Here is a 27,798-nt window from a genome sequence, read left to right on the forward strand (position 1 = left end):
AATCTGAACAGCACAGCACTTTAAAGACCTTGCAAGAAGTAATAACATATCATTCCAAATATAGTGAATTTATTAATATTCATAAATAAATGAAGGAAGGATATGAGACAAAGTTGCAACCAATGAGTAACAGGCTATCAAAAGAGGGAAAGAATTAAAAATCAGGAAAGTCAACAGTATAAGGTCTTCAACAACACAGTTTAACAGGCTTATGTTTATCTCCTAAATGATTTTTGTTTCCTTAGTTGGAGATCAGCTGCAAGATAAAAATTTATGAAACACTTTCCTCATTAGTAGGTCCATCAAGTTAATGCTCTTACAAGATCTTGCAGAAAATGTAGGATAATTCTGAACAACCACCATGTACCTGTCTGAATTTAGCTTGTAACTATAACATGTTTAATGGCTAAATAAAGTTTTTAATAAGATATAACAATCTGGAAAGTTCCCAGTATTATTAGTAGTACTTTATTCCTCAGAGATTAAGCTAACTTTTTGTCCAAGAGGGAAGGCATTCATTAAAGCAGCTGACTGAATACAACAAGTCAGCAAATCAAGGTCAGTCTTCTTTGCATCAAATGAAGAGTAGTGTCTCCTCCATGAAGCAACCCCAACATGTTATTGTATTTTATAAGTGTTTTCTCAGTCTATGCTGTTCTTTTGAATATATACAGCATTGCTGTCTATATATGAGACAATATTCCTCCAGTTTGATGCCTCATTCCTCCTGGCCTTGGATTCTTTCCAATAGATGCTGCTCTACTCGCTGGTTCATACGCTGGAGATCTTTCAACAAACTGGGCTGGTCTTCAAGCTCTTCATGGAGACAACGTGCTATTTCCAGCTTCCTGTAGTCCTCTGGCTGTACGAGCCGGCGAATTGCATGAAGGGCACGATCCTTGAGACTGTCGACTGTGTAAATCAAATAAATATTTTTTCAACGCATTAGAAAAGTGGCAACAAGACTGCAAATACATAACTGTTTTAAAACTTCATTTAAAAAAAATATTAATAGAGTAAAGATTTTATTTTTTTCATTTTTATTGCACTTTAAATAAATTTAAAGTGAGTGTTGATGGATGATAAGACAATCACAGCAAGATCTGGAAGTTTTCCTGTGAAAAGTTTGCTTTGGTAAAACTTTTTGTTTGTGTGTGTAATTTTGGGTTACTTGAAGCACTACAAAAAACTCGATAATCATTAGACATTTTAAAATCTACCGTATATACTGCTGAAATTACCTGCATGCCTACTCATGCTTAAGGAATTGGAAATATCTTTTTAAATTCATATTAGAAACAGTATATTAGCTTTTCAAAACACACAAATACATATTTTAAAGTCTGCCAGACATCACATGCTCAGACACAAACTTGGGAAACAAGACTGTAACACATTAAATCAGAAATGTACCTTGTAGAAATATTTCAAGTGGATTGATTAGTTTTACCTGGTAAAGTGATATTGACAAATACATCCCCACCATCCCCCGGTTTAGGAAGAAACAGCTCTTTGCTGTTCACCCTCAAAGGTTCATCAGTCGCTGCATCTCTGAACATCCATGGGTGACCTGGTAAGGAAAACATGAAAATGAAATGCATGTCATATTTAAAGAAGCATACGTTATGCAGGCCAGAGGTAATAGTTCACCTTTTTTTTTTTTTTTTTTTTTACTTCAGATCAAACCAATTTATGCAAAAAGGAATAGGTGTACTGACAGAACATGTTACAATTTCATGCATACAGTTGTGCTCATATTTATTCATACCCTTTCATTAAATAAGGAAAAAAACAGCTGCCTGTAAAATAAGCTGAAATTGACTAAAGTAATAATAAATTTTTTTAATGAAAATCATTACATTATTTTCTAATTCTGGTTCAATAGAAATATTGTTTTTAAAAAGCAAACAAATAAGATAATTTATTACATATTACATCACTTATAGACGAATATTTTGTTGAACAATCCTTTAATGTTTCCGGTTCAGTCAGGTGTTTTCTGTTCCTCTCAGTCAGACTTCTGCGCCTGTTGACAGGTATTTTGTCCCTTTGTTCAACAGAAAAATGCTCTAATTTGTCCAGGACCAATTTGTATGTTTGTTTGTTTTTTCTTTCTTCAACTCTATTAAATGGAAAAAACAGTGTCTTATATTACTAAATTCTATTTTTGCAAATTTTTAGTTATTGTTCCTTTTTTAAGTCTCCAGTTATTTGAGTGACTGTTGTCAATTCAGCCTTTTCTTTAATGAAAGGGTATGAATAATTACAAGCACAACTGTGTGTGTATATATATATATACACACACACACACACACACACATATATATATATATATATATATATATATATATATATATATATATATATATATATATATATATATATATATATATATTTGGGGGGTTTTCAGCAGAGAGTCAGAAAGCAAAGATGCATCTCAGACTCCATACTGGTCCAGGACTGGCTTGTTTTACAAGCATTTCATAGTAAGGGTAGACTTTTTTGTGTGAAACCAGTGTTAGTTATAAAATAAGCGTTCTCAAAGATATAAACTTTCTTCTAGGCCAGAACTTCTTCATACATAAGTAAAGATAAAAATAGCAGAAATAAAATAAAAATAGGGGAGAGGGTTGCTCACCTACAAAAGTAGTCATTCTTCGTCCTGTCCCTGGTTGTAAATCATCATAAATCCGAGGCACACCGCGGTAATCTATCCATAATGGCCGCACAACACGGGGGCTACGGTTGCAAAATATTGCATTAATTGGGATCCGACTATTCAGGGAGCGTACCAGAGGAAGAGACTGCTCTCCTTCTTGAGGCATCGGTGCTAATAAAACACCTTATCTGTACTGCTGAGATTAGCTTAGTAGCTAAGAGGTTGATAGCTAGCTCAATTAAGTCTTTTTTTTTTTTACTGTTGTCAACGCAAAAGCCGCATCAAATTAATGACACGTGTTTGCGTTATTCATCCAAATAGTTACAATTGCTTGATTAAAACCAAGTCGCAAAAGTCTCAACAATAACACGATGGAAACTACCTTCGACTACTTCAACTCCTCCTCAAGTCTGTTTACATTGCTTTTCCGGGAGAGAGAGACGCCGAACTATTCTGCACTGTGATTGGCTGAGAGGCGTGCGACGTCATCTTGAACCGTAGACGTGCGTTTCGTACGTGCAGTACGAGAAACGAGCAGAAAGAACAACGGCTAAAGACATTTCATTTCCAGATTGAATCAAACAATAACTGGTTTTTAAAACGTTTTGCTCCAACTTTAGAGGAAAACACGTTGTTGCAAAGGTTCCAGTTGAAACTTTCATTTTCAGCTACCAAAAAAAAGGACAAAATTTCTGAAATCTTTCAGAAGCTTTGCACTGATGTCTGCAATGATGATTAATCTGCAGATTTAATTAATTCAGCTGCAGATTTATCATATGAACAAATGCTAAGACTAGCTACAATATAAAAGCTGTAGAATTAAGTTAAAGTTCTTCAGGCCTTGGCTCGTGTACAAGGTATATAAAGCTATTTTATCTTTAAATTGTCAATGCTGCAACACCAGAGTATAACTTTTTATATCTTGCATAAGGAGAATGAGAGGAAAAAGAGAGACCAAATGAAGTTCTGATACACAAAGTTGGTTCCAGTTGGTCTTTTTCTCTTATCTTTCTTTTCTGGTAATCATTTAAGCATTGACTGAAATAAAAACACACGATTCAAAGGAACAATAAACTCTAGTGTTTAGATGTATATGGACATCTGAAAAGTGACACAAATGTGCTACTTGTTTAATCAGAATTGTATTGTGATTTTGGGGCATGTTTTGTTATACAACAAGCAAAATCATTAGAGATTAGAGCCTTGTGGAGTAGAAAATGCCACATATTTTCCTATAGATATACCATAGACCGTATACACGACTGGTCCAAGTTGTGAAACACCCCATTGTTTCAGATTATAGCAGTTCAAAAGTCTCATAAAATAACATCATAAAACAAATAAATTACTTAAAGAAACCAAAGGATCCATTTATAAACCAATGTTTTTCTAAACTTATGAACAATATAATGTAAGTAGCCACCTTTAACAGCTATTAAACACACTTGGGACATTCTTTCTACAATGCAAAACAAAGTGGTCTGATTGTGTTGTGGCTTTGGGTCTTCCCCAAAGTAAGATTGCCTCAGTCTCTGAGTGGCTTTTGATGGTGAAGGAGACTGGACTAATTAGGACCTTGACTTTTTTTTACAAGTTCCACCACATTCTTTTGGATCATTTCAAGCTTTTTACTGGACTTGAACTGCTTGGATATTTATTTATTCATCCCTTGGGAAATTTGGGGGTGTAACAAAACTTTTAAATAGTTTGGTGAAATATGAAATGCACATCTAACTGTAACTGTAGCAGTGTTTTTTGTTTTTGTTTTTTTACATGTAGCCTTAGCGTAATGTGACTCTTTAAATCCATGTGACTTCATTTAGATTTAAGAAGGTTTTTTTCTTGCTTTTTCAAAGATTTTATAGTTTATTTTAGTGTTAAACATAGTTAAACTCTTGGTAAGAGTCTAAGTAGCTCCTTTCTGTGCAAAACATTATCCAATCGATCCAGAATATTTGTGGAATTTTCCATTGTGTGGAAAAAAATCTTTTAACAATGTTCAGTCAGTAATAATGGTAAGTATTCGTAATGATTCCATATAGTATGTCGTTTCAGATGTATTCCATCATCACCAAAGAGCCAGTCAGACCCAGGCCTAATGAATGAGAGCTCCACCCACGATCATTGTTACATAAAGGAGCTGGAGGCGCACGAAAAGTGGTCGTGTAGAGTAGAAGCACGGCTGGTTTCATTAGAGCCTCGCCGTTAGTAATACATGTCTTAAAAAGAAAAAGAAATCTATCAAGGTAGGTAGAAAATAAATAGCTGCCGAGCCTAACTAGGTTGTATTTACTTTTATCAGTTCTTTTAGTGAAGAAAACCTTTCTATCAAGTTCTAATGAACTTTTTCCTTTAGAAAAAATGTCACATTTTGACAATTTAATTACGTTTTCTGTGTTCACATCTTAGACTCTTTGCTGGTGAGTCAAAATTGTGCCACAATCCAAACAAAATGCGTCCTCAGAATGGCAGCAGTTTTGTGGATGCGGAGGATGTGCCAAGAGATGAGAGTCTGGCCAAGGTGGAGATCGCGCTGCTAAGTGCCATCTTTGTCAGCGCCGCAATCCTCAACACCGCCTTGCTGCTCGTCCTCTGGAGACAGCGCAAACAAATGTCCAGAATGCGAGTCTTCGTCTTCCACCTGTGCCTGGCGGACCTGGTGGTCGCCTTTTTTCAGGTGTGTCCGCAGCTCATGTGGGACATCACAGACAGGTTCGTTGGACCAGACTTGGTGTGTCGCCTTGTGAAGTACCTGCAAGTTCTCGGCATGTTTTCATCAACTTACATGATTGTGGTGATGACAGTCGACAGATACCAAGCCGTGTGTAACCCGATGGTGAAGTTTCAGCGCACACGCACAAGATTGAACATCCCTGTGTGCATCGCTTGGGGGGTTTCTCTGCTTGGCAGCCTGCCACAGGTTTTCATATTCTCTCAAGTAGAGGTTGCACCCGGTGTGTTTGACTGCTGGGCTGAATTCATCCAGCCCTGGGGGCTGCAGACTTACATCACCTGGACCACTCTGGTCATTTTCATCTTGCCTGTTTCTGCAGTTGTTGTTTGTCAAGTACGCATCTGCCGAGCCATTCAGATCAACCTTTACCAAAAGACTCAGAAGCAAGGAGGCGTAAGTGTACCTGTGCCATCCAGAGCCAGCGGAATGGCCGGCATGTCCAAAGCCAGGGTGAAGACTCTGAAGATGACAGTGGTCATTGTGCTGGCTTATATTGTCTGCTGGGCTCCATTCTTTACAGTCCAGCTGTGGTCCGCCTGGGATACACATGCGCCAAAGGAGAGTAAGTTTTTATCTAGTGCTAAATTTCATCAAACTGTGTAGTTATTTAGTTAATTATCTACATTTGTTTAGAATATGCGTCGCGAGGTACATTCGAGAAGTGCGCGCTTTTACGCACAAAACGCGCACAAACGTTTCATAGGCACCCAAGCGGTATCCTGAACAAAATGAATGAGCATGTAAGAATTTCTTTAACTTTGCGCTTCTTTTGTTCCAACAGCTGCAACTTTCACCATCCTGATGTTGCTCGCGAGCCTGAACAGCTGCGCAAATCCCTGCATTTATCTTCTGTTCAGCGGCCAGCTTCCAAAGAAACTGGTGACACTCCTGTGCCAGCGGCATTCAGACTGTAAGGATTCAATGCACGAGGAGGCGACGCTGGTCAGCACTTTATATGTGAGCTTCAAAAACGTCTCTGAACCCAAATGAGAGTATCAACATGATTTAAAGGAGAAAACAAAGCGGTGGAGTCTGCGCCCCAATAGCAGCTGATTCGGAGCTTTATTTGACTTTTACAGAGAGATGAAGATCAAGTAGGATACATTGACTTTTTAACTGAATGTCATCGAATCAGCTGGCATATGCTGATCAGAAATGGGTGGACAAGAGTGGGAACTGGATTCCACTTAACCCTGACTGAAGAAAAAAAAAAGTTTCATTAATCTGCTTTGAGAAAGAAGCAGTTAAAGACTATATTAGTATACAACATCAGACTGTTTGGACAACATTAAGTCATTTTTATTTGGAAAAAAAAAAAATGTGTTCAAATTAAATATGATCAGATTTGAGGTGAAAATGTATTTTCAGTGAGAGAAAAACATGAGTGACTGATTTAATTAGGAAAGAAGAGAAAGTAAAGAACAAAATGAAATCCAACCAACCATATAGTCATTGGAGTTGATCTCAGACACATAAATTACATGTTGTATCTGGAGGCTCATTTTCCAAAGAAAAAGCTTTTAAAAAAAAGAAAAAAAGAGTAAGAACACAGTTTTTTTCCATGAATCTCGCCGTAATCACCTGCTTTTCATTGTGAACATGTTCCAGCATCTGAAACTTGTATTGTGCCATGTTTATGTGAAGCAGTTCTGTAAATGTTCCCTGTGGTGAATAACTGTTTTGATTGACTCAACAGAACAAACATATCATAATAAAAACATATTGTCGCTGGTTTCTTGTCTTTTTCTTTTGATCTAAAAAATACAGATATAACTTTACAATGTATTAATAGGATTAAAATGAAATTTTAACTTGCCACATTTTATTTATCTCCTGTCTAAATTAGGATCATATTGTCTACGTTGGGAATGTACCTCTCTCCCTCTGTGTATTCCTCAGAGTCAAACAAACTGTATGTCACACACACTGTGTGCATTATTTGCAGGTCAACAGAGTGATGAGGAATTTTCATGGAGACAGAGCAGCATGCCAGAGGCTGACAGCATGAAAAATGTTTAACTTTAACTGGTTTCACACGCAGGGAATGTAGCCCATTTGTTTTCTGCTACATCAGATGAGAAGTTAAGGTAACAGGCTTTTGTCAATGGAAAATATTTCCGATCAAGACTTTGGTTCAAACTTAAAACATAGTCAACAGCCACTGATGTTTTTCTGGGGTTATTTTCAGAAGTAAAAATAATTAATGTTGCATTACTGGACTGGAGGCAGGTCATTGTCTGCAGCCTGTATAATACTACAGATATGTGGTCATTATGAGGAGTAGCAACACCTCAGAGAGAAGCAAAAGAGTCTAAATAGAAAGGCTTGTTAGTTGTTTGTCACCATGGCAACCTCAGCAATCTGAGTTTCATTTCAGCAACATGAAATGACTCAGTGTGTTTCCAAACCTTTGACTCCATAGAGACCAGCAGAAAAGCAGTTGCACCGGATGTAATGCTGCTTTTATATATCTGTTTTAGAACAACCATGTCATCAGCTGAAAATGTGAGACATATTACTACTGTATGGAAATGCAGGTTTTAGGTTGTTTTTAGACTCTGAGAAACAAAAATATGATTAGCTGGGCTACTGGAGAGCAGTGTGTCCCAAACTACCTCACCCTGCATTTAGCGTCTTTGTAAACTGTCTCCACTTGTAAAGTTTTCTCACAGGTGGAAATACCGTTGACAGATATTTCAAAATGCGTCGTCCAATATCTTAAAGAACAAATGGGGTAGAATAAACCAGGAATGTGCCTCTGAACCATATTTTGTTAAAGCATGATGTAATTCTGTTTACTGTGCACTCACAGCACTTTTCGTGAGCTGAACAATAATCTCTGTCATCTTCTGTCTCACTGAGCAACAGGTGTCAGAGCAGAGAAGAGCAACACCATTTAATCTTTTTAACCTGCCTTTCTCCAGAAATCTTCCAGGATTTCACAAGGTAGTGACAGCCATTGTAATGTTGCATAATATAATCATTCAGGGCCCCTGAGCAAGGCCATTAAACCCCACCTGCTCCCAAAGTGCTGAAACATAGCAGCCCACCGCTCTCTGGTATGTTTACAGACTTACCACAACTGATTTCTCAGTTAAGATTAATAAGGCAAGTATATTTGTATAACACCTTTCATGTACAATTCAAATAACATAAACCATATGAGTGAAATAGTTCCAAAAAAGTAAAAGTATTGAGCACTTTGAGCAGAAATGTGAATTTCTCTTCATCTTTGCACCCAACATCCAATGAGAAAATTTTCTACTTTGTTTACAGACCACTAATATTACACAATAGCGTAAAGACATATCATGCATTATGAGCCAACAAATAGGCTGGTAGAACACGCCAAGCCATATTGTGGTTTTTTTTGTCATCTTTCTATTCTATTCTAGTCATTTAGCTGATGTTTTTATCCAAAGCGACTTACTTATGAGTGAGAACAACACAAGCACAAAATCAGACAGTAGACATCGTAGGCTGGTGGACTGTCCAGTTGGACACAGGCCCTTACATGAAGTGCTACGGCCTTTTTTTTTTTTTTAACCCTTCCCACCCCATAATATCACCGATTTTAAAGTACAAAGAATTAATACCATAATGTTTGTTGCAAAAAACTGGGCTAAGTTCTCCAACTTTCCAACAAATAGAGCTATACTAAGAGTGGAAGTGCTCCTTGAAGAGCTGAGTCTTCAGCTTGCTCTTAAAAGTTGACAAGGACTCTGCAGAGCCGACAAAGTTTGGGAGATCACTCCACCATCGTGGCACAACAGAGGAAAAGAGTCTGGCTAGTGATTTGTAGTAACCACAAATTACACCCTGCAAACAAGTTTAACTTTAGCTCTTATTGTAATGATGAATAATTTTTGTTTAAGTTTTGTTCCTCAGTTTCTTTAACCCTAAAGTCTTCTGTTTTGTGGTTTCTTCTCTTATTTTAAATTCTTCTCCTCACACATAAAGCTCTCCATGACCAAGATCGATTGTATTTCAAAAGATCTCCATCTATTCTAAAACAGAGCACTTTGCTCTCAGACTGCAGGTTTACTTCTAGGTCCAAGAGTCTCTAGGAGTACAATGGGAGGTTCCTGACCCACTCGTATGGAACCAGCTCCTCGTTCGCTTCGGGAGGCAGACATCCTCTCTACCTTTAAAACCAAGCTTGCAACCTTCCTTTTCGATAAATCTTAAGAGTTGTGGTGTTTAGCTATCCCTTAGCTATGCTGTCATAGGCTTAAATGCTGAGGAACCTCCCATGATGCAATGAGCACTTCCTTTTCATCGCTCTGCTCCTTATCTTCCATGTAGAGACATAAGACAGTATTGATCTCATTGACTCATTGAATAAGACAGATCCGTGGGTAGCTACTAGGAGACAAGCCAGGACTTGATCACGACCGGCCACCGGGTCACCTGGATGAGGGTGTCTGATGTTGCGAGACCCGAATCACCTGATGAACCCAGGATACATCATTGATGATGCATCCCAGTACATCCATGAGATGCTTCTTTGACATGTGTGATGCCTTTGTATAAGGTTGCTCTTCCCATATAACACAATAAAAATAAGCAAACTGCTATGGACTGTGGCTTAAAACAGTATAACATTACCAACTGCCATAAAAAACAGATATAAAAAAAATAATGTGCTGAAACTACAAAGTAAATTGGGTGATTTGATGACAACCTCAAGTGGGGAGTTTGTTTACCAGATGCTACATGTTATATCTTCCCCAAAAAAAAAAATCAGTGTCCTCCTTTCCAAGTAATGTTTTCTCTGAGGTGTCCTCAAGTGCAAGACATCCGTAAAGCAGTGATCAACACGTCCCACATACACACAGTCATTAGATTTGCACCGTTCAAGCATACAAATGATCTTCCAGCCACGCGTATCTGCACAAGCCATTAACATGCGACAACCACATTACATGCAGACACATGAAAGCAGACGCAGTAGACACGTTGACTGGTCTGTAGAATATATGGAGGTTTTGTGCATCTTCATAACACATTCACAGATCCTGGAAAGCTTTTACCTGCATGTAGAAAGCTCAGAATCATGTTCAATAATGTGTAACACGTGTTGTCAGAAGTGTCAGATTAAACCCTCTGGAGGACATCGTCAAAACAAGTTTCTGTCTGACACATGGCGAAACAAAAAGTAAAAACTCAGACAAAGGGTCCATGTTTGTAACCTGCATGTTTATTTTTACTCAGTGGTACAATAAATGACATGGAAAAACAAGCAAAGGCCTTCTCTGGAACCAGGCAACTGATTTCCTCAGTGAAGCGTCCATTTTATCATTTTATAGGTGAATGAAAGTCTGACAGCCTGGCAAACAGCTGGTGATAAAACTATTTCATTAGAAACAATGTCATTTGGGTTTTCTGTGATAAGCTCATGGTGAAAAGTTCAATAAAACAAATGATATGATCTGAAACTTGAAAATGATGAGGCTTTGACATTTTTATTTACTAAAAAGGAAAAAAGAATCAGCTCTTCAGTGTGGAAGCCGACGTTCAGATTTTTTAGGGACCAACAAAGAGGTTTGTTGCATGACAAAGTCTCAAAGGGTCAACACACTGTATTTAAACTACTAAACTGTGAAGACATAATGCATGGAAATGCCGCTCAACAGAGAGAAAAAAAAAGTAATAAAAAGTAAAAAGTAATCTAGCATCACACACTCTATTCTGCAGACTTTCAAAAACTGTGCAATTCAGGACTGGTGATAGTAACTGGTGAGCCTTTGTATCCAGCAAATAGCTGAACACACGTCTGGCATAGCAAATCAAAGAACTGTTCTATTAAACTTCTACTTATTTGTTTAAAATAAGACAAACAAAACCTTGTTTCCTCATTTTGAACCCATGAGTGAAGCTTTACGAACCAGTTGTTAGCTGTGGCTGAGTAGCGACCACACAGGTAATATAATCAAAAACATGGAATCAGGCACATCCTCATTCTCTTCACTCTCACTGTATTCAATGACTCATTACTAATAAAATTATCATTTTCATACAATTCTCAGAAACACGAGCTTCCGAAAAAATTTACCAACTGTTAGACCAATAGTCATTTAACAGGACGAATGTTGTAACTACCTTGTTTTCGGGTTTTGCAGCCAAATTACAAGAAAATCCTTAAAAACTTCAACTACAAACTCTGAATCTTATCAACCTGCTGCTTTTAATCTTTCACTCATATCTGTGCTTCACAAACTGTTCAAACCTATGAAAAGACACTGAGCTGGAGCCGAGGCATTTACTACGTCACAGGTCATGAATAAACTGAATGGAGGAGAGTAAACGGTCCTCGCTTTCTGTCTTCATTAGCTTTCATCTTTATCAAAACAGTCTGCCGTGATGAACTGATACATACCTAATATTCACTTGTGCAACCAGAGATTATCCTTGTTTCTTGAAGCATATCATCAGATGGGACACTGAGCGTCCAGTGGATACAAAACAGACATAGATTATATCAGTTATATTATACATTGTCATTATCGCCTCAGTGTTTTTATTTATAAGAAAAAGAAATTGCTGTGATAATAAGCTGCTTGGTTCGTCCACACATCAGCATGTTTGTTCATTTAAATTCCAATCTTCTTGCATACAAAAATACATCAAATTTAACTGCACGACCGAAAACATTCCCCCTTACTTTCGTAGCTGAACACATACATTAGTGCACTTTCACCCTGACAGCATCCTCCACCAGTCTCTGGCAGCCAAGATCTCAAACGAAAACGCGATTGCAAAGTATCTGAATTTAAAAGTTCACTAAAGAAAGTGTCTGAGACAGATAGCTCTGGAAAAGCTGCATGCAGTCAGACTCTGCCATGAGGGTATAAAGCAATGTGCATTCTGCATCATTTGTGTGAACTTGCAGCTATCGCTCAGTATACCAAGAAAACAGCTGGACAGGGAGCTGCATGCTGGGATGATAAACATGTTCACTGTCTGTCCAGTCTTTCACTCCTCTTTCTCATTTGCTCTCTTGCCCCCATATTTTAAGACCCCTTCCAGAGCAATCACTGCATCCATATCCTCCTCATATCTGCTCTCAGAAGTGCCATTTAGAGGCTCCATGACCTTTCCACAATGTGATGGATATGCCGCCAGAGGTGACAGGCAGGGTGATGCATTGAATATTAGTAAGTAACTATTTGCAGCCAGACACTGACTAGAGATTCAGTTTTGGTGATATTTGCAAGGCTTTCTCTCTCTCTCTCTCTTTTTTTTCTTTTGAACGGAACAAATGGATGGTCACAGGCAGAAGAGACGAGAGCCCTTTCTGCCCTCATCTGTCTCCCCTTGTGGGATACGAGGAAGCATGGCTGAACGGGTCAGACCCCAAAAACGAGGTGGAGACAAGTCCTTCTTGGTGGCAGTGAACTTCCAACCCATGTGAGAGCCGCAGGTTCGACACTGAGCGATTGTCCAGGCATACCTGGCAGCACAGAAAAGATCACATTCTTTTACAGATGAAAAGTATATAAATATTTTTTAAAACAAACAACATATCAAGCACAAAGGTAATAAACAAATATGGAAGTTTTGAAGAACACAAAGTGTGTTTTCATGCATTTGCTGAAAAAAAAAAAAGTTATTTTTAAATTCTGTTGTGAAATCAGTCAATAAATTGTGGGTTTGGAAGCTAATTCGGGCCTTTCAGGCAGAGATTAAAATTGGGGCCATTCCATGACTGCATTTCCTCTTCAAAGCTTCTTTTTCCATACAGGTGGCATCACATTATCTTCAAGCACTCTTTGAATTCATATACGAATCAGTGGCTACACCCAACTTGGTCCCAAAGGGAGCAAAACCTCCACAGACCATATCGTTTACACCTTTGTACTATCCGGCTAATAATAAGCTCCTTCCCTGAAAATACATTTTTGGTCTGTGCCCAAACACATCTGCTTTTAACTGTTTCAAGACAGCTTTATGTGGAATGATTCATCTGCCCAAATTATTCCATTCATCTGATCTTTGCCTACACATACATCATCACACTGCAGTTCTGCTTTAATACTTTTTTTAGACAGCAAACCTTTTTTCCTGGGAAGGCTCATATGTTGATCAGATTTGTGCAACCCCTCATTGAATGTGGATGCACACACTTTGATAAAACAGCTGCAGAAGTAACTAGCAAATCCTGTGGTAACTGTTTTGCATTCTTGGAATCTTTGTGCAAAATCCCCCCAGTCAGGCAATAGATAGGGCAGACATAAAGCTCTGGGGTCCTTAATTGGGTCTGTAGCTGCCACTTCAAACCACGTAGTTACAGCGCAGTGAGTCACAGTATGTTTAAATTAGGACAAAATCAAATCCTTAAAAAGGACTTTAAGGATATGATCCGGGTCAGCATAATTGCTTCTTAGCTCCAAATGTGAAAATGTCATAATTAAAACTGGCACCAATATTAGTTCTGCTAATTCTTTTTGGATCATGTGTTCAGCTTGCATTGTAACTTTTCACATTTCAGTGGCACAGAAAGCTTTGAGAATTAGATTTTAAAGGTTTAAATGCATTTTCTTTCTTTTTTCTCCGGTTGGTGAAATACCTACGAACAATCAATAACTTATGTCGAACAGACCCTGGTCCAAATGCTCAGACTGGAGAAATACACCTGAATTCTGACAAGGAGCTAAACTAACAGCTACTCCTCACAACAGGGCCACAGGAGAATGAATTTCTGTCACTGAAAAGCCATTTTAATCCCCAATTAATTTCAAAATACTAACAAAAAAAACAAAAAAAAAAAAAGAATATATTAATCTAAAGCCTGGTGAGGCACAAACACCATGTTCTAAGTTTTTTGAGGAAAATTTGCTTTTATGTAGGTAGCAACATTGTTCATAATATGAAATGAATATTATTCAATTCTATTCAATTTATCTTTATTTAAAAAGGGACAATGCCAGTTAATGAACGTCATGTACAGTTTGCAGACGTAAACAAGCCAGATTATAGCCGTAGGCTATTTTCCATCCATTGTCCCCTAACAGATGTTCCCTAAAATTACAAACTAAAACATTGTAAAAGCATATTATTCCATTATTAAACAATCATTATTATAAAAGTCATTACATTCATTACATTAGTTAATACACCCAACAGACGTGCCTGAGTAAAACCATAATAGAGTGCAGTTAATATAAATAACATTCAAAATAACAGTGGTTCAAGGTGAAATACAAATTGCACGTATCCTGAGTTTCTGCCGGCCGAGAATGCGTTCAGCTTATTGTCCATTTCATACAAAGAGGCTGTAATAGCAATAATCGAAGTATACAGGTGAATAAGTCATAATATGTTTTGGATTTTTTTTCTGATTTGACCGCTTTATGTCCATCATCTTTAATAATAAGTATTCCCAAGAGGATAAAATATTCGCCTCATCTATATTTTCCTGTTCCTATTCTTCACCTAGGGTCCTCAAATGAAAAGAGAGTGATTTTCATGTGATATTTCTGACTCTAAAACAAAGTCAGTGTATGTAATGTTGCCACATCCTCCACTAAGTTAAACCATGACTGGTTGTAATATAACAACAATGAAGTTCAGCTTTTACTTACTCAAAGCCAGTTAATTTTATGATCTGTACAAACATCCATCTGAAATAAAACTAATCAAACACATCAAAATTAAGAGGTACTTTTAAATGTAAGCTGTCCTTAACTTTACACTGAGGTACGTACAGGCCACAGAGGCACGAGCTGTCATGTCTCTTTATGCTTTAACCGCCTTCATTTTCATCACTCTATTAATTGGACTCTTGTATATTTAGTTTCATAATTTACTGACTTACTGAGTGTAAATGCACTGGTTTCCTTGGAGACTTCAGTCAAGAACCATTTTGCCAGTGTTGTTTCAATATCTAGAGCTTTTTATTAGTTTCTGTCCTTAATAATATAATTGCATCTTAATTAGGATGAGACACTTTGTCAGAACATAACTGCAGCAGGCAGCTTTTGTTGTGCTCTGAGACACATGCACTTTCATTTCACATGATGTTCAAAGCGCCTGCAGTTTCTCTAAAATAATAATGATGCACTGTTTATTCACACAAATAATATAATTAAGAATCCATTGCCATGGTGCTGCAACAGACTGGCAACCTGTCCAGGGTGTACCCCGCCTCTTGGTCCAGCTTCCCTCGACCATAAATGAATGAATGAATTTTCCTGTAAGGGGAAATCATGCCTTTTTTGCTTGCATTTAAAGAGAAAACACATTAATCTAAGAACGGTGCATCAGAGTCCATTCCTGCGGAATTAACATGCAGCTCAGAGAACTTGAAAGCCTGAACAGCTCGGCTCACAGCCTTCATAAATACAGCAAATGTGCTACAGCTCAGTTAAAATGAGCTCTAACATCACAAACTGGATTAGCGGAATGATTTTACTCATCACTATATCAGTATGCAAAGCACACAATGCTGCTGCAGTCATTGGTGAACACAACTTTAAGATGGGTTACATTTAGATCACCTCACGTTTCCTGGTCAAATATCTGCCTTATCCTGGTTTATAACTGGTCCATTTGGTATTAAGAATCTCGTCGTGGCTGTTTAAGCCTGTAGCTGAGATAATTAAATATAGTCCAGAGTCTGATTTTAACAGCTTGAACAAAGTCATGAATAAAGTTTCTTATTTCTTGCACCTCTGGCAATTTAAATGGATTTTAGGGGAATTTTATGTCAGAAAGAAAATAAATAGTTCAAAGCATCTTAAGTCAAGCTGAAATGAATATCTAAATCTTCACAGTCAAATATACATGAAATGAGGTGAATGTATTTCAGTTTGACCCTGTGATCACTTGGTACATGTCAGTGCTACAACTTCATCTAAGGCTCTGTTGAAATTTCCTAAAAAGACAAACAGGCACTGGTAAATATAATACGCTTCACACTGGTAAGATGTTTTAATGTCATAAAACATCAAACTATTTATCAAAGAAGAATTTTGATTTGATACTTTTTCTTCAAAGTACAGAAAGCTGTGGCTGCACAATGGTCCTCCGATAAAATACGTAACTCCTAACACAGCAGGAGCTGACATTTTTCTGACAAATTTAACAAAAGCTTTTCATTTCAACCATGAGATCAAAAATGTTATTAAATAATCTCCTCAAGGTGTCAAAAACACTCAGTACTGCTCTGTGCAGTTAAGCTGACCTACAGCTTTAGGTTTGTCTGACGTGATCTGTGGGAGATCATCAGATGTCCCAGTTTGCCCAAATTCACTGCAGAGATGTCTCCAAGTTACTTAACCCTAAAAAGCCAGATGTATCATATTTGATGCATACAGTTACTGAGATACTTCCCATCTCCTTTTGTTAGAAACTTTGCTCAAAACACTGTTGTGCGCCGTCTGATACTGATCTCTGCTCCCTGGCGAATACCAGAAAGCAGAAGATTACACGACAATAATTTTGACCTAAAACATGGTAATAAATACTAAAAATACATAAATAAAAAGGAAAATCAGGATGTTATTGGAGTAAAGCAACTCTGTAGAAGAGCTCTATGCAACAGCAAGTTGACAATGTCTTGCTTTTATAAAAAGTAACTTTGAAGCTACTGCGCTGTCCCTGCTCCCCTTTGAGTCTGAGTAAGCAAATAAAAGCATGAGCGATTCAACCCCCAGCATCATTATCTGGGTGTGATCTTCTAGTTTTGACAGGTCTTATTTAATATAATTTAGGATAGGACAATTAATTTTTTTCTCATGTTGAGTGAACATACTGACTGCTTGTCACCCACTTTCAGGACATTTATAATTATAATGAAAAATACAGCAAAAGGTCTGAATCAGGGTTGTGTACTATCGACCACTAAGATGGGAAAGTGTTAGATAAATGCCATGAGAGTAGCAGAATTACCCTGGAAACCAGCTGTGAAGTGTGGATGGCCTGCCGACCAAGTTGAGATTGTTGGCTTTGTAGACAGTCAGCGTTTCGTGGACGTAACCGTGAGGGTTGACGTATGCTGCCATGGGGCCGTACAGAGACAAACTGTAGGAAAAAAAACAAGCAGATGGGCCAAGTTATTAGCAGAGATTCTGTCATAAATGTCAAACATAACATCATAATGATCATTTGAAAGTAAAGAATTAATTGAAACGCATTAGTTTCCAATTCCAAATGTAATTTCAGTATCTTCTTATATGTTTGGTTTTCAATCTCATTATTTTGTTTTAATTTCATTTACACATTTTCAGCTAATATTTTGTGAAACTTTCTGAATGCCTGATTTTATAGAGAATCTCTAACTTGCATGAAATGCAAATATTGTACTGTGACTGATAGAAAAATAAAAATTTGCAACAGTTACTATTCACCAACAAATGCTGTATCATTAAGATGAAACCACAACTCTGAGCATCTTCAATAATTACGCAACTAAATACAAGTAAATTCAATTCACGTTTCAATTCATTTTAAAACTATGTTTTTGTTAGGCCTCTATTGTGTGATCTGAAAACCTATTATCCACCAACAGGCCCCCATTAGTCTGAGAACTTGTGCTTCAGACATTTATTACCTCTGAGTATCTCAGAAATCATCTTACACACATTATTACTGGATGAGAGAACCAGCATTTTGTCATAAACTTTCAGCTGGAGCTTGGACAGTTTCATTCCTCTTCATGGTTTTGAGCATTGCTTCTGAACAAGATATCAACCGTAACACATCACAGACAGTTAGAAAATGACATTATGTAACAGCGAGTGAGCGCATCGTCTGGCTGAGAGTGGAGTTGCAGAGCAAGACCATTTATACACAGGCTCAGTAATATTTACACAGTATATGTATAATACATTTACACTCCCTCTATACATTTTGATGTAATATGTACTTTTACTTCACTATACTAGAGGTGAAGTATATTACAAAGTAAAATAAGCTTTCTCCTACAGTCCAAAAACCTATATTGTAAAATAAATGGTGATCGTAAATTCACCCTAGAGGAGTCTGAATGTTTAATGATCTTTGTCTCACTGCTCAACTTGTAGCAGCAGAGATAAACTCCACATCAAAACAACCCTGAACTGGATTAAGCAGGTTTTTATTTTATTTTGTTTCATTTAGGATGGATAGACGTTTGGTTTGAGAGGTAACTTTGTAATGCTTGTGTGTTTTGGGTTGTTTGTGTTCCAGGTTTTTTAAACACACCAAATAACACTAATCTAAAATGTTACTCCATGTTATCTATGTTCCAGTTCTAATATCACTAATGAGAAAGAACATTTGGTGGAGTTGACATGACTGTATGCAGCTATCAGTAGTTTTTTTATTTCGGTTTTCATTTTGTTTCCAAATACATTGAAAAATAAGTAACATCAGTCATGAATCTCTTCAGGCATTGTACAGACTATCTGCACAATCACATACCGAGCTGCTAAGGAAGACAGAATGAACGATGAAAAGAAATGACTCAAACAAAGCAAAGAAAGACAAATCCTCACCTGAAGATCTCCTTTTTTGTGGTGATTTCCGTGTCCTGACACTGTTTACAGCACAGTGATGTACACTGAAGAGGAGAGATAAAGTGTTAACAGGAGACAGAACAAACATTCACATGAAGAAATCTTCACTGCTGACTACCACTGAACCCGCTGTAATTATCCTCCCATTTTTAATGCTTCTGCAGGAGCCACTCAAGTGATGACATGAGTTGAGGTTGCTTCACTGTGAACACTGAGAGTCCATTAAGAGTGATGATTATCCTGAACCAGACTGAGGAGGAAAGTGTATAATGGGCAGACATGTTTAAACACTGCAAACTACCTTTTACAGGACAAGACAAGACTAGACTAGACAAGACAAGATATATCCCCGTAAGGAAATTGAATTGTAGTAGCAGCATCAACATCAGAATATAAATACATACAGTTTATCTATAGATCTTAAATATACACACACAGCAGCAAGTATATTTGTATAGCATAAGAATAAGACTAATATACCTAATAATACCTTGTGTCCAAAATGAATAATGAAAAAGGTTTACTACATTTTGACAAAATAAAAACACATAAGAGATTTTGAGCAAGATGAAACACTGTCTGAGCCTGAGTACAGTTAAGCAGATAGTCTTTATTAATAAAAAATATTTAAATGTATGGAAGCAACCCTAAAGATACTGACTGGGTAGAATTAAACATTCTTCTATACAGATATCAGTATAAACCAACACAGGAAGTTATAGCAAACAAAATGACCAGGACACATGAAAACTTTACAATTTATTAAGATTGATATTTTGAAAGCACATTTTTTTGGCAGCCAGATGTCACTTTGGTGATGTGTACCAAACTTTCCAAACGATCGATTCTTTTATCTGGAACAGTTGCTCCAAACAATTTGATCTTCCAAATGTTCCAATTCTGCCATCACTAATAAATGGTAATTATACAAAAAATGATTTTTTTAAAAAAACATTTTATTAAATGGGACAAAAAAAAACCCCAACTAAGATTGTGTGTGTGTGTGTGTGTGTGTGTGTGTGTGTGTGTGTGTGTGTGTGTGTTGTTAATGCAACACCAGAAACGCAAGTCAATGTCAGCACTTCTTTCTGCTTAATGTGTGTAAAAAAATAAAAGCTTTAACGTGACGCCAGCCTTCTTTTCCCTAATGTACCTTCACTCTTCATTGATTGATAAGTCTTACTTATCTCTATATTGATGAAATACACATTATTATTATTTACTATTATAATCATTAAAATTATAATAATCAACATTAGATATTTCATATTTCCACTACATCAATTATCATATGTGTTGGCACAGTGGTTGTTTTTGTCAATACCACCTGAAAGCTTTTTTATTTTCCCCACACAATGTTCTTTCTGTCAAATATTTTTGGTTTGATGATAACTGAATCAAGTTGTTACAAAGTCAGGTATTAAAGTTGAGTTCATTGTTTTTTCTTGCCATCAACCCAATGATCACAATGAAGCATCTGCTTCTTGTACAAATGGAGCCATTGTCTTCCTAAAAGAGACTGCTTCATTATGACAGAAATTTGCACAACATTATGACAATGTTGGGCAAATGATCATATTTGTACAAACTGCCTTTGTGTGTAAATTTGGGAAATCAGAAAAAAAACTACACCAATCAAGATAGATCAGGCTATCAGTAGTGGTAACTTAGTATGGTATACCTTTTATACCTGTTATTTTAGAATAAAGTGTCCCAGTTTTGAAGTATTGCATCATCCTCCATTATTATAGTAACCCTACTTTCTATTTTTGCCCAATAAAGGGTTAAGTTTAAGCATTTTATTGTAATTTGCAACCATTTAGAATGAGCAAGACTTAGGTGCATGAGGAATACTCCCAATAAATTCTGACCGGATAATGGCAACAAAATGGCGACAAAAACAAGGGTGCGCTGTTTGACTACAAATCACCCTGAGAGGAACATGAACGTTTGTACCAAAGTGGTGGAACCACTAACAAGCAGACATTTCCCTTCTTAGGAGGGAGGCAGTCAGCGTGGCAAAAAAACCCCAAAAAACTTGATTACCACTGACACACAGTTGACAGAGCACAGACTGCTGCTGTTTATATCTAAATGTAAATGTTACCAAAGAGGTAATAATAGCAAGATTAAAAAAGAATAAATTTAAAAAAAAGTCTAAGTCAACACTGTCTGCATTTTCTGGTCAGGATCCAAACATCGCCTGAGATCACACAAACCCTTTCCAGAACAAACAACTGATGAGAAAATTAATTGTCACCATCTATAAAATCAAACAATCGTTGCAATTATAAATTTGGACTAAAATACGGCAGCAACAGCACATCTGTCAGGTTATGTCAGACCTAGTTAAATATACCAAAGAACATCATAAGGAAAAACAGACAGTCTGCTCAGTACAATGCAAGAGAACTGGATCTCATCACAACATGAGGGGAATTAAGACGGCTCCAACAGGGACAGAGAAGAAGCATGGTGGGACATGACAATGAGGCAAGTGATGACCTTTACATACCCGGTCCATGATGTCCAGTTCACAGCGGAGTCTCTGGATGGCGCTGCCAATCTTCAGCAGCTGAAGCCGCAGAGCATCATCTATGGGGAGACAGGCCGCCACCCTGTAAGAGAAGTCTGACACACACCAGACAGAAGAAAGGAGGAGAGATGAAATAGGCAAAGCACGAACAAACCCACATGTGTATGCGTCTGTGATCCATCTGAAATAAACTGAGCAGAGGCTGACCTACGGCATTCGTTGGTAGGGAGTCATCTTTCAGATTCTCATCCCATTCGTGAAGCTGTTTCTTCACTCTGTTCATTAGCGACTCCTGTGAGGTGAATCCAGGGAAGCAGCGAGATCACTGTTTACATTTACTTCAATGTGATGTTTATATGTGCAGGAAACTTTACAAAGTGCACATGCACTGCAGTACTCACAGAGTCATACAGCGCATACACCCATGGTGGCCATGGCGTCAGACTGGCACAGTGAAACTTCCTCTGTGGAGATCGATAGATGCACCATGAAAGAAAAAGCACATTCAATGGAGATGAATATTTTTTTTACTAAAGCAGTTCAACATCCACTGATTCCCCCCCCTTTCTCAGACTGACACTCAGACGTATAAACTGACTAGTACATGCCCACAGCTGACTGCTCATGTGTTATAGTTTTTATAGCACAAATTTAGATGGCAGACTATGATGGGTTTGTTACAAAAAGCTTTGAGAACACAGTCATCTAACTACATATATTAGTTGTACGTTATTGACAAATGACCCGTTGCAGGAAAGTCTAACCTGCTGATATGTATTCCACCAGCACTGTGCCTGTTTGCAGTTCTGAGTCGGTGGTTTGGAGGAAGGATGCATGTGGAGCCTGGACAGCGGTGTCAGCTGCACGGCAGAGAGGGGATCTGGAAGGATTCGTTCTGGAAGGATCTGCACTTTGGCTTGTCTAATGCTGAAAAGTGCAAAAGGTGAAGAGTAAATAACAGATTAAACAAGAGATGTACTGGCTGAATGTTATAAACTGTGTGACAAGATGTTTGTATATTAAATGATCACAAAAAGGCGCGACTGGTGGTTTTTTTGTTTTTTTTTTTGAGTTTAGACATACAAAGTGCAATAAAAAAAAAAAATCTCCACGTGGGATAACAGGCATTAATGACAGTACAAAGTTCATTCATTCCTGAAGAAAATATCCAGTATTAATCTGTCTGATGAACAAACTGCACCAGTAGGTTTCCATTTCTTTTCTGCAGCAGACTTAAAACCTCAGGATGAGGTAACACATCTAATATAACGCATAATTCAATGTAGATACTCAAGAAAAAAAATCATTCAATTTTAACGACAGTTTAAATGCTTTAAATGTTAACAGTCATAACAGGAGGTCGCCAGGATTATTGGAACCAATTTAAGTGAATTATATAACAACAATTAGAGAAAGAAGGAAGGGAGTCTTAATAAAGCCTGAGCAAAAGGCTCAGAAGACCACAATTATACCCTGGGCAGGAATGGAAGTAAACTTGATCAATACTATGACTGCAACAGTGACGCAAAAAGCATTTCTCTATCAGTTTCTCCTTGTTTCACCTTCATACAACCCTTCATTTAAGCAGGAAAAGTCTAGCTGACAACAGTTTTACAAGAATTTCAAGGCAGACAGCAGCACAGTTTAACAAGATATAAAATAACACATTAAGCAGTTAAAGTTTATAACTTTATACCATCTTGTAGCACAACAACTGAAGACTCTGTTTCTCAGAACATACTTCCAGGCATGTTTATGTTCCCTGCTTCTACACATCTGATTCAAATTGATGAATTTCTTATCATTAAGTCTTTCATGAGCCTATTAATGACACTTCTTCCCTGTTTCAGTATACCGTTGCCAAAGACATCTAAAATATGCAACACAGACTGGAAAACACCGGTTAGGAGCATACTAACCAAAAACAAACAGAAAAAAAAGTTTACGACACCCCCTCTTAATGTTTCACGGTCAGTAGATTAGAGTCACCAGGTAATCTGCATCAACACCACTTCATCACACACTTCCATGTACTGCTTGCATTACTTATGTGACTGGCATCTACACATGATTTAACATCATCAGTTTTAATGATTAACTTACTTGAAGTAAAACTACTATAAAAACATAAATGTCCCTCTTTGCAGGGACAGTCGCATTAACCCAACAGGCTTGATGGAAATGGACAAAGATGTTTTGTTTTTCTTTTACTTTCTTGATGCCTTCACGAAGGTTAGTCTGCCCTCTAGCTGTGACTTGTTATAAAAAGGTTTCAATCAAACACTGTAAAATGGCGTGCCAGAAATTAGTTCTTCTTGTCATTTAGACACATCTAAAAAATGTTCCTTCTAATAGATAACTCTGTTTGATGTTGCTGCACTGAAGGGGTCATTATCAGTCTGAAGACATTTCAGAATTTGGACTGAAAGTGAAAATCATTTTTACAGACACCAAATCTGATTTCAACATCTCAACCAAAAATGACATCCTCTTTTTTTGTTCCAGAAAATCACAGTATGGATGGAGCCTGTAAGAGCTTTGGTACACCTGAGCAGTCTGAGCCTTCGCACCTGTTCATAGATGTATCCTGCTAGTATTTAATTTGGCTTTGTTATGTGAAGGGTACTGTATATCTCAAAAAAGGTTCTCAGCCATCCAAGTCATTGTTCGTAGGAGAGCAATAAAGTAAGGCAACTGGAGTTTTATTACAGCAAAATATCTTCAATAAAACTCTACAATTCCAATTGCTGTGCTATATTCCTCTTCCATAAGTTTGTGGTATTCCTTTGATCCAGGAAGCGACAACAAAAACTTATTCGTTGACCTTTGATTTAACACTTTACTTACCCGTCGGCTTGAGTTCTTATCTCATGAACCTTGAATCTCTGCCTTCCCACAGCCTTCACTTTGACCGTTTCAATGCCATATTCTTGATCCTCTCTGTATGCATAGATTTCAGCTGTTGTTCCAAACTCTGCCTCTGGCTCACCTGCATTGCTACAGAGACACATCAGCTATTACAGTCAGGTATTCATTCATTTTCTGTGACACTTAGACCAGTTCAGGGTTATGGGGATGCTGGAGCCAATCCCAGCAATTAGCAAATGAGAAGCAGTGCACACCCTGGTCTGGTTGCCAGTCCACATATAAAAATAAGGAATGCAGCTATGACTTCATCATCAAGTTGTTTCTGTTAGCAATATGTTTTCTGCCTTTACATTTTTTAGCATTGATAGTGGTTTAATATCTTAATCTCAAAGCATTGGCAATGTTTAAATTTAACAAACTGTGACCAGAGGCCTGTGCTACGAAGCTGGGTTTCTCTTATCAAGGTAACGTTAGGGTTAACTCTGCATTTTCCATACTCCGATAGTGGTTCATTTCTTACTGGGGTAACTCACCATAGTAACTTATGCTGAATGGCTAACCTGCCCCATAGCAGGTTATTTTATAGATAACAGCTCAACAAGAATTAAAGCTCCACTTCCTGACCAATCAGTTCTCTTGGAAAATTACCTGCCATTCTGTTAGCGTAGGAGCACGGATTGGATATTATTATTATACATGTTATTACAAATAATAACAATAATGCTTAAAATAATAGTCACACACGGCATATCTGGAGAAAAATTAATATATGGAACACACAACTCGTCATGCCATCACTGTGAGGAATTAAATTTCCAACACTAAATGCACTCACGTTGGTGCTGGGCTGCAAAAGAACTGAGAGGAAAATATAAAGAAAAAGAAGGACACTGATGGTACTTTCTTCCAGAAGCAGTTGGCTATGATAAAGTGAAATTAAGTCATCGGAATGCTGTCTGTTTATTTGATCCGATGGATTAATATTTTATAATCACACAAATGTATTCATTAACAGAGTTTGCAATTGTCAGGGTTAGGGATAGACACTACACACACCACATCTTTTATGTAAGTGAGCACTGATTAAGATGCAGGGGTGTCCAAAGTCGGTCCTCGAGGGCCGCTGTCCTGCAGGTTTCCCATGTATTCCTGTTACAACACATCTAGCTTCCACTAAATGGATCAAACAGCCAATGACGTGCACAACTGATTAAGCTCTACTACTAATTAATTTGAATCAGGTGTGTCTGAGCAGGGATACATAGAAAACCTGCAGGATTCTGGCCCGAGAGGACCGGAGCTGGACACCTCTGAGATAGGGAAACCCTGGGTTGAAATACCGAGCTGAAACCCAGCTTCATAGTACTGCTGATCAGAATGGTAAAAGTCTGGGTAAGTCAACCCAGGTAACAGAGAAATATCCCACATAGGTTAATCCTGCTTCATAGTAAAGGCCTCAGATTGTTCTGTTTACATGTTTGACATTTACAAGTTATCTTCATAAAATCAATATTTAGTATAAACATGTTATTAATGTAACCAGATAAAAGTATAAACAGCACTTCTTCTGAGGGTCAAATCAAAGAAATTCTTCCAATGTACAAGCTCAGTCTGTCAACCATGTGATGACCACGACTATAAAGACACTTCCACACACCTGTGTGCAAGCACAGCAAAAGTGCGGTCTTTCTGTATGACGCTCCGCATCATGCTGACCTCCTGAGGCCTGAAGAGCTGCAGGGGCAGTGTCTGGCCCGGCACCAGCATTACAGCTGTGTGTGGCAGCACGGGAATGGTCTGGCAGCTGTCATCATCATGGACTGTCCTACCGTGAAACTCTTCCATGTCTGAACCCAGGTACTGCCATCACAGCAGTCAGTGTAAGATCAAAAGTGAAAAACAGTGGCAGGGTTCACATGAACGTATATTATATTATATTATATTATATTATATTATATTATATAAAGACATAGCTGAGATAAGAGAGAATGACGGCTCACAGCATGAGATGTGGGTAAACTAGGGTCAAAGGTAATGATGTTGGGCTTCTCTGCTTCGTCACTGTCTCGATCTTCAGTCTCCATGTCACCATCCTCTTCCTCCTCCTCCTCATTGTCTGTCATGGCACAAGTTTATAATTATACAATACAGCTAGTTAATTAGCTCTTTGTCTCAAAAGATAACGTTATATGCAACAATATCATCTAAAAAAAAGTATATTCGTTTGTATGTAACAGGATAAAGAAAGCGAAACCACTGAGGTTATGTTTAAAATAAGGTACCAGGATAAGCTCACTGACAGTGGCCTGTGTTGAAGATATGGTAGTTAGCAGTTAACAGAAAACGAAGATGCACGTCCGTCACTATGAAAAAACAAACTGTTCTTTTACTTTTAACTTTACCTGGTAAAAGCTGTAGTTGGTTCCCCATGTTGTCGTTAATATCGCCTTCGCCTCCACCCCTCTCGTCAGCCATATCCTTGTGTTTACAATGTTAACTCTTCTTCTACGGTGTCTACAACTTGCAGCGTCAACATGGTGCCGTAGCGCCATCTAGCGATGTTTCATTTCCAGAAATAGTCAATACAGAAAAGTGCTCCAACAGGCTTTTCTCTTCCAAACATATTTCGTAACAAAAATATACAATGATAAACACAAATAAAAGACATTAATATATATGAGTCAATATTTGTCATCTAAATCCCTAAAAATAAAATGAAAGAGTCCTGCCGGGCAGTCTTTACTATATAACTGTTTTCCAAACAGCAGTTTTGACTGTTGTTGCTGAGATTTTAAGACATGACAAATTGACTGTACTTCGTATAGCACAGACACTAATAATAATAATCTGGAACTGTGTGTTTAGTCTGGACAAAATACATAATTTAAAACTTTTTCTTTGCATTTCCTGTTTATGATTAGTGAACAAAGAGTCCCTCAGTCAAGACATACTGAGGAAGCTCAAAGCACCCACTTGAGCTGAAATGCAAAGTTCAGTATAGTGTTAAGTCAGTGTTGATTGCAGCTTTCGTCTTGTAGCCCTCAGAAACGCGCTGTTAACCAAAATCAGCCCATGCCATTTACCTTGAGTTTCAGATGACCTTTGGTACTGTTGTGTTATGGTCCACAAGTGTATACTAAACTGGCGGGACATAAAACTTAATTTTCCGCAGTATCTAAAACTATCAAGACGTAAAGTAAAAATATTCACATTATCTTTAAATTGCAACAAGCATCTCTGAATTAGGCATAGTATACACCAAGCCTTGTTTTTATTTTCTATTAATTGGTCCACTACTTAACCAACTGAAGAGAATAATGAAATCTGCCAGCTGCTTTAGGAATCATGATAACGCAATTAACTGAACTTAAGAGGCTACACATCAAGTTGAAACGTTTCCTAAGATAATCTGCAAACTGACTGTTGGTGTGGTAAAAAAAAAAAAAGGGATGTTCTTGCAATAGATCTGAGCAGTTCATCCAGAGGCAAATTAACCCGTTAT

General features: G+C 37.6%; 3 protein-coding genes across 3 annotated transcripts; 1 reads left to right on the plus strand and 2 right to left on the minus strand.

Moving 5' to 3' along the window:
* Window positions 1–212: 212 nt before the first annotated feature.
* Window positions 213–3,057, minus strand: vhl (von Hippel-Lindau tumor suppressor). Its single transcript, XM_079241635.1, has 3 exons — window positions 2,639–3,057; window positions 1,451–1,570; window positions 213–912 (listed from the first exon to the last, which is right to left on the minus strand). The coding sequence occupies exons 1-3, from the start codon at window positions 2,823–2,825 to the stop codon at window positions 719–721; spliced, it is 501 nt and encodes a 166-aa protein (XP_079097761.1). The 5' UTR covers window positions 2,826–3,057; the 3' UTR covers window positions 213–718.
* A 2,054-nt stretch (window positions 3,058–5,111) lies between these two features.
* LOC306756783 (vasopressin V2 receptor-like) lies at window positions 5,112–6,383 on the plus strand (the record flags this gene model as incomplete). Its single annotated transcript, XM_079241639.1, has 2 exons — window positions 5,112–5,955; window positions 6,175–6,383. 2 exons carry the CDS (start codon window positions 5,112–5,114, stop codon window positions 6,381–6,383), a joined length of 1,053 nt encoding a protein of 350 aa, XP_079097765.1.
* Window positions 6,384–10,615: 4,232 nt separating this feature from the next.
* Window positions 10,616–26,780, minus strand: crbn (cereblon). The gene is made up of 11 exons (XM_079242475.1): window positions 26,699–26,780; window positions 26,297–26,412; window positions 25,954–26,156; window positions 24,276–24,425; window positions 22,193–22,355; window positions 21,830–21,892; window positions 21,636–21,720; window positions 21,408–21,523; window positions 18,872–18,936; window positions 17,286–17,417; window positions 10,616–12,846 (listed from the first exon to the last, which is right to left on the minus strand). The coding sequence occupies exons 1-11, from the start codon at window positions 26,769–26,771 to the stop codon at window positions 12,663–12,665; spliced, it is 1,350 nt and encodes a 449-aa protein (XP_079098601.1). The 5' UTR covers window positions 26,772–26,780; the 3' UTR covers window positions 10,616–12,662.
* Window positions 26,781–27,798: the final 1,018 nt, after the last annotated feature.

The sequence above is a fragment of the Telmatherina bonti genome (assembly GCF_933228915.1).
Source record: "Telmatherina bonti genome assembly, chromosome: 6".
NCBI classification, from domain to species: domain Eukaryota; kingdom Metazoa; phylum Chordata; class Actinopteri; order Atheriniformes; family Telmatherinidae; genus Telmatherina; species Telmatherina bonti.

Excerpts from the sequence above, each read along its gene's own strand:
- crbn (XM_079242475.1), bottom strand. The coding sequence starts at position 26,771 with ATGGCTGACGAGAGGGGTGGAGGCGAAGGCGATATTAACGACAACATG. Across the intron at positions 21,893-22,192 it reads GGTGGAATACATATCAGCAG|AGGAAGTTTCACTGTGCCAG; the intron begins GTTAGACTTTCC and ends CGATCTCCACAG. Across the intron at positions 18,937-21,407 it reads AACTGGACATCATGGACCGG|TGTACATCACTGTGCTGTAA; the intron begins GTATGTAAAGGT and ends TCTCCTCTTCAG.
- vhl (XM_079241635.1), bottom strand. The coding sequence starts at position 2,825 with ATGCCTCAAGAAGGAGAGCAGTCTCTTCCTCTGGTACGCTCCCTGAAT. Across the intron at positions 1,571-2,638 it reads AAGAATGACTACTTTTGTAG|GTCACCCATGGATGTTCAGA; the intron begins GTGAGCAACCCT and ends TTTCCTTACCAG. Across the intron at positions 913-1,450 it reads TGTCAATATCACTTTACCAG|TCGACAGTCTCAAGGATCGT; the intron begins GTAAAACTAATC and ends TGATTTACACAG.